At 38.9% G+C, this 7542-nt stretch overlaps 1 protein-coding gene across 2 annotated transcripts; it reads left to right on the top strand.

Annotated features, from left to right (window-relative positions):
• Nucleotides 1-1202: 1202 nt before the first annotated feature.
• On the top strand, nt 1203-4449 carry LOC148029945 (uncharacterized). Of its 2 annotated transcripts, none has more exons than XM_087686229.1 (3): nt 1203-2056; nt 2227-2372; nt 3665-4449. In XM_087686229.1, exons 1-3 carry the CDS (start codon nt 1925-1927, stop codon nt 4125-4127), a joined length of 741 nt encoding a protein of 246 aa, XP_087542355.1. In that variant the 5' UTR covers nt 1203-1924; the 3' UTR covers nt 4128-4449. The 2 variants fall into 2 exon arrangements, with proteins under 2 accessions (XP_087542355.1, XP_087542356.1); XM_087686230.1 differs by having other exon boundaries at nt 2290-2372; nt 3665-4448.
• The last annotated feature ends 3093 nt before the right edge of the window (nt 4450-7542 follow it).

Genomic DNA, 7542 nt, shown 5'->3' with positions numbered 1-7542 from the left:
TAAGCAAGGGTACATGAGGGAAGGTGAGGTGTGAATGGACTAGTGGGATAGGGAAAACCCTAACTCCTTTTATTCTTGTTCCACATAGTTCACTTATTCCACCCTTAGATGTGCCCACCTCTAGTTCTAGTTCCACCACCACCACCACCGCTAGCTCAACACCATCACTACCTTCACCACCACCTTTACTCTCTCTCTCTCTCTCTCTCTCTCTCTCTCTCTCTCTCTCTCTCTTGTTTGCAATATGAAAACATTTGTGCAAGCACTCCAGATCAATAGAACTTGTATTACATTGAATTGTAACATGTGTTGCAAGAAATCTCTCTCTCTCTCTCTCTCTCTCTCTCTCTCTCTCTCTCTCTCTCTCTCTGTGTTATAATACAAAATAATTTCTGCAAGCAATCTGGATCTAGATTTATATTACATCAACCTCTAGCAAGTATACTATTGTTCCATAAACTGAGAGACAATGATATCAAAAGATTATCATAAATTTGATCATAACTAAACAAGTGAGGCATATCTGTATTTTTTCAACAAAATAAAATGCATCTGCTCTAAGAATTGGCATAGTCTTTGCTTTGCTATGGGCGACATTGGGAAAGTTTTTCTACTTCCAAATATGAGATGCTAGTTCTTTTTTATAAGCATGGGTTGGTATATAAACATGTTTACATTTGCATAAATTTCAAATACTCGCTAAACATTTTTCTTTATACATGGCCCTAGCAAAAAACTCATTAAACATTGGTTAAAAAATAAAAATGAATTATTAAAGCTTGCACATTTGTAGATTATTTATTGTGGTGGCAAGAAGGGATATTGATTGGTAAAAGCAAATATAAATTCGATGCTCAATCAATATGCTTAATGAGAGAGAGAGAGAGAGAGAGAGAGAGAGAGAGTGTGTGTGTGTGTGTGTGTGTGTGTGTGACTATCATTTTGATCTCTCATTGTGTAAGTCTTTGCTAACTTGAAATCATGTTGTTGTAATATTAATATTCATAAGATATAAAATATAGTTATACTTCTTCGAACTAATCATATATGTATGCATGTGTGTGTGCATGTGTTAGGACTTCCAACACACACACACACACACACACACACACACACACACACACACACGCATATGAGAGAGGGAGAGAAAGATAGAGATTTTCAATGACAATAGTTTTTGAATAAGAGAGAGAGATAGAAATAAGTTCTTAATGAGACACACATGTACGCATGCACACACATCCACTGGTTGCCAAGGTCGAATATGCACAATATCCAATCCCCAAAAATGTATTCCCTGCTCCAAGACTCACTTTGCCGCTTCTGTTGTGGAGAATACCACCTCAAAAAAACCTTTGCCTCCGTAATAGATTTGCTCAACAACATTATTAGTCCGCAGAATAGTGTTAAACCAGGTGGCAACATCAAGAGCCTTGGGTGGCTTCCCAGTGAAGAAGGCCAAAACGGCTCTGTCATGGAAGCATAGGACATTGGCATAGACTTTCTTAGAATCAAGCACCACTTTCTTTGCTTTACCTTCAAGCTTATCTTCCATGCGCAGTCGCAAGGACTCCACCAATAGGTCAACGACTTGTTGAGTGTCAGCCTCCAGGCGGTGACTGTAATCTGCTGAGGAATCCTCAACCTTCTCATGCAGGGACGATTTTTGAATCGGCTGCTCTACGGACTGGCTATGTGTATCCTCTCCCTCAATCTCGCCCCTCTTGCGTTTCAATGTTGTGGTTGCAAATTCTGAGCAGAGCATGTCAAGATCATTACCTCAACACCTTCCATGGCAGCATTCTTGTGGTTGCAAATTCTGAGCAAAGCATGTGAAGATCATTACCTCAACATCTTCCATGGCAGCATTCTCATCGGGCTTATGGTTGCATAGGATGGTCTGTGCTAAGCTCCATGCAGAGAGATGCATAGAGAGAACATGGCTGTACTACGGAATAATGCAGTGGCAGCCCCATCAGGCGTATTACATGCTCATAAAAGCCAGCCCGTAATGCTTCTTCACTCCACAATGTTGGAGGGATTTTTGAATCAAATGGTAATATGTTTGTCGTTCATTATAAGTAAACTTGTGTGTAATATCCAAGGTTAAAACCTTCCACGTCTACATTTTGGAGGGGGTTTTTTTTTTTTGAATTTTTTGCAAGTCATTTGGCATTAAACCACGGTTTTTCGTGAACCCATCACCTTTTTTGTGCTGGTATGCAGTGCAGCAAATTATTTCCATTCTCTGGCGTTTGTCTGATCTTCCTTTCCTGCTTCCTTCTACAGAGAGAGTCTGCGGCATCAGTTCACATCATCATGTCTTCCTCACAAGAGGTGATGATCAGCAGGGCCGAGTTGGGTCTGCTCAGGTAGTTTTCACCCATGCTTCTGCCCTTTTAATTTTCCCCTACTGGGCGCCTGTCTCTTGTAATTGCTCATAATAGCTCAATAAGAGTTACGGCACCTTGGCAATACCTTATAATCCTTTAGCAATTTTCAGTGATGCTGCTTGCTTTCTGCTCTCATCATTGCTAGTGTATCACTGTGTTGCTCAGTGATTCTTTTACAAATATTTGGTGACACGTGAAAACATCATACCGCCATAACAGCATATTACAGTAATTGGATGCATCACATTAATGTGCCATTGGGCACGATCATGGACTGCTGCACATGAAAGCATCGTATTATTCAGTGTGTCATACTGTGCCAGTATAGTAGCCACCATCACAGCATCAGATCAGGTCGTCATATTTAGGTGCCTCTTTCTTTTATTTGTTGAACTGCATCTTCTTGCCCTTGTGTCTCATGTAATAATGATGAAGTTTCATCTCCTTGTCTTGCTTCTGTTAAGCCTGCAGATGCTTTAATCTGGCATTGCTTCAGATGGTAGCTACAAGCCTCTATTCTTGCACTTGTTTCTTTAAGGGAGTCAGTCGTTCATTACACTACGAGTCCACTACAACCGTGAAAGAAAGGCAGATCTCAATTGGCCTTCCCGCCTGATTTGTTATAATAGCTGATCATGAAATGAGGACTTGCATGTGTCTCAACGTCAGGTGATTTGAGAAATTAATTTTAAGTGCACAAAATCTTGAATCTCCTTTTTGTGTCTGGATGAGCATCTTTACGGCCAGAGGCACACAAATCTACCGAGTTGATAACATTGTTGTCTTGTCTGGTGACAGCACTGATGTTTTTTCAGACGCAGATTCTACCATTGAAATGCATATGATAGTTCTTCATCAAATCTGGTCAAGTAGCAACAGCAGAGTGCTTTACCTTAATTAGCGCAACAATTAATCCATGGGTCATGTTTCATCATGTTGGGAAATGCATGCTGTAGATGCAGCGGGAAACGATTCATCTTTATGAAAAGCAAATTGACTGTGGGCTGATAGAAGAAGTTTTAGTGTTAAGATCGTGAGCTTCTGTAAGGGAGCCATGGGGCTGATAGAAGAAGTTTTACTGCTAAGATCATGAACTCCTGTAAGGGAGGCATGGATCTCCCTTGGAGGACCTGATGGTGTCTTTTGGAGCAATGGGGACTCAGGCGTTTGGGGAAAATGTCAAAAACTTCCTGCATTGACAACGTCAAGAATCAGTTAATTTATTGTTTCATTATCCTTCTCTAACTATATTCTCTTCTTGGAACATACAGCAAAGCATTTCGGCTTGCCGTGTCATGGTTTCAGACCATCATGGGGATGCCAGCCTCAAGGGACCAGCAAGCTACACAAGCACAATCTGGATGTGGAATGTTGCGCCTGGTCTGCTTGAAGAGAAGAAGCAATGCAATTTGCCATGCCAATTCTTACAATGTCAAGAGCCCATTTAGCGGATTGCTTCTTGGCAACCTCTCTCTGCTCTGTGGATTCTATGCTGCAGGATCAGCCTCTTGTACAGTCTGTGCTTTGGGAATAAACTCTGCAGTTGCATCCATTGTGTGTGTGCTTTTTGGGGAGCTCGTGGCTTATCACCATCACATCCGTTGGGGCAAAGCCTTTCTTGTCTCTCTGTTGCACAGTTTTAAGATGGGGTTCAGTTTTGGGCTATTCTACCATGCATTCAAGCTTGCAAAGTGCGGTCAGAAGTATCCACACTTCTTTGGGAAGTTCACTTGATGGCGCTAAATGTGGCACTGATCAATCAACAGATCAAGTCTGCTGCCTTGTGTCTGCTCAATGCTTCCAAGTTGCAAGATACAGAAATCTTAAATCAGGAGTCATATCCCTCACAAGGATATAATTGTGGAACAGATGAAGTTTTTGCTCAGAGTGCAGGTGACACAGCTTTGGCAAGATAGTTTATTTTCTACATCTTGTAACTGTATGGCAACAAGGAGTCTCTTATACCTTTGTTTTTCTCAAGCAATTTTCACAGTTATTGGACTTTATCCACTTTTCATCGGTCTCTTCATGTGAATAGGTGACATTTAGTAGAGTCCCACAAATCGAGAGAGTTTATACTTCTCTTAAAAAGCTGATGATATCAAACAAACCAAATAAAAGGTTAACGCAATTATATGCTTTAATGTGAATCAAAGATTGGTTCTAACTGCACTGTATGTCTATATTACTTGTTGCTCTAACCAAGAAAGCCTTGCTTTTGATAGAAGCTACTTGCTCATGACTAATCTAGCCTCTGCCTAACGTGACATTAGTCAATTGTTGTGAGAATGTAGACCTTCCCCCTCAAGGTCTCACACAATAGTCCTATGACATCTATTCTTCATTTCTCCAACATATCATAACCAAGCACTTCCTCAAATTTCGAAATTCTCCTCCTCATTTGCTGACACTCATGACACAATAAATACCAATAATTTATCTTTGTGTGTCTCCTTGGCAAAACATATCCTTCTAACAATCTCTCATGGAGCATCATTTATAGGCATAATGCCCTCTGCATGCTAATTCACGGTTGCCTCCAATAATGCAATAGATCTCTTCTTCCCATGGCACTCACGTTGTTTGAACCGAATCTACTCCTTTAAAGAATTCAAGAAAAGAATGTCATTTATCAGCATCTGTTCCCTTATCACACAAAAAACTATAGTTCTTCACCTTTGGAATTCATTGAGATGTCTTTCTTGTTACTAGAAGCTCTTCTTCTTTTTCTAAGGTCTCTCTTCTCTAGTATCATAGTGCATGCAATGTTATGGAAAATTCTTAGAGAGAGTGTATTGTGATGTGTTATGGCCTTCCTTCTTGATCTCATCAGTGATATGTTTGAGGCTCCTTTGGATTGATGCACGTCCTATTTAGGTTGGTTTTCTTCATCTACCAAACTCGTAGGACTTACTTGATTAACAGCAAAATGCATCTTCATTCATCCTATTTCATTTTATCTCCATTTCTATTGACAACAAGAATCATCTACACAAAGTGGCATACTCAACCTTGTTGCTATGAACTCCCAACATTGTCTATTTTTTCTCTCCTCCCCTTTCTCTATAAAATTTTCCTTTGAAGCAAAAGAGGTACCCCTATAGATCAATAGGTCCACATCATGTATATAGTGGTTTCCTTTACTTGGAATTTATACTAAAGCTAGACCTCAAGCTCATCTAATCATTTAGATTGGAGTTCTTCAATGATTTAGGAAGTAATGTTGTGTAGATTTGCATGATCAAGAAAGAATTGGAAATAGGTACCTTTTGAACTTGCATTAGGCAAACACTACATTGATCACCTATTAGTCTATTTTCGAGTACTCCTCTACAAAAAGTTTCACTTTGTTGGCATGATAAAATGGACCTCATGTAGCATACACTTTTCCCTTGTTAAAGCAACATAGCTCCTATGGCATCCTCTCCTATTGATAGATTAGAAAAAAACTTGTTCTACTAATTAGGATCTTGAATTAAAAAGGCATGCCCTCTAGTCTCCTTCAATTGGTAGAAGAATTTTTTGGCTTTCTTTGTCTAGTAACTTAGTGGGTTCTTCTTTGCTACCAATTGTAGTGGGTATAGAAATCACAACGCCATATGAATAAGTCATGATAAGTACCTCTCCCATGAATGAAATTCATCAACTCTTTTGTAATTTTTGGAGGAGGTGATACTACCAATGCAATGACCTTAGATCACTAGAAAGTATAGTCAAGAAAAACCCTTGCTTATTATCCTCCATTGAAACTAGAAGAAATGAGTGAGGGAATAATCATGGTGATTTCCATTAGGAAATAATGTAAGGAGCCAACACATTTATTAGCTAGAAAGAATGATTGGTTGAGAAGGGACCATTTCACCTTTGTCGATTGGTCTAGTTTGTTATTATTGCCTATGGTTGTGGTTATCATCAACTTGTGTTGTGAGAAGTTTTTGGTTTAACTCCTATAACAATCTAAGCAAATGCAAGAGGGGGAAAATACAAAAAATAGGAGACAAAAAAAAATTTTGTCAAACTCTAGGTCAAGTTTTTGCTAGTTATATGGTTAGGATACTCCCTGCTGACTTACATCGCCCCATACATGGGAATGCATTTTCCAACTTTTTCATGTATATGTCGTTTGCTTTCTAGTCTCATAAGCTCAACCAAAGGAACAACTAGATGCCTTTATCCAAACTAAATTACATTCAACAACAATGATAGATAGTACTAGTTTAGTGCAAACCCACGGTGCTAGATCCTATTTTTAATCCCATTAATCATTCAATTCCAAAGTTACTGAAATATGAAAAATGGTGCATAAGGTGAAGCTACAGTCACAATACATGTCTCAATAACCAAAATATTGAAAGTTCAATCTAGGTCATCCATTTAGGGAGCATCGATTGTGTAAGCAAATGGGACTAATGATGCATGGTAAGGATTGCAACATGTCTAGTATCCTAACACATTATGGTGGATAGTCTACTCAAATCTAGGTTATCCATTTAGGGAGCATCGATTGTGTAAGTTGGAGCAATGTCCACAAGTGATACCATGACTAGGTGATTTAGTTATGCATACATGAGCTAGTACTAGAATCTACATGTTTTAGGGGTTCTTGTTAGCACTCACAACCATTGTTTATCATTATTATTTTAGTATTAATGGAAGTGATTGATGTTACTGATTCTCACACTAACTTTAATTGTAATTAGACTAGATTGATATGTAGAGACAAGTGTTGGGGGACATATGTGCTAAGCTAAGTTGAGTATCCAAGTGATTCTCAACAATTTTTTGCATGTTTAATTTTATGGCGCATTCCATATAATTTATGTTGGTGATGCATTGATGGATTTAGTTTATAGTGTCACTGATCATTTATATTTATAAAGTGCCTAGGAATGGATCATTATTTGTGTTAGGTACTTAGCCTTGGAAACTCAGTTAGTTACCTTACATTCAAGTGCAAGTTCTCTCGACTCTACAAAATATTGGGGGTTATGTTGTATGGACGTAATGTTTTCCACAACCAAAAAATGCATCCTCTTAAAATGTTGTGGTCTTGGGACTTCAAAGATTAGTCTACCAAAAGAGTTCTTAGGACCAAGAAGAGGTCATGTTTGCATTAGTCCTATAGGTTTTAGGCCTTCTAAGCTCATTT

The sequence above is a fragment of the Lygodium microphyllum genome, chromosome 10, assembly GCF_053477565.2.
Source record: "Lygodium microphyllum isolate KBCC chromosome 10, Lygodium_microphyllum_v1.1.10, whole genome shotgun sequence".
Taxonomy (NCBI): domain Eukaryota; kingdom Viridiplantae; phylum Streptophyta; class Polypodiopsida; order Schizaeales; family Lygodiaceae; genus Lygodium; species Lygodium microphyllum.
The sequence above is the reverse complement of the archived record's forward strand: the minus strand, read 5'-3'. Positions and strand labels throughout refer to the sequence as shown.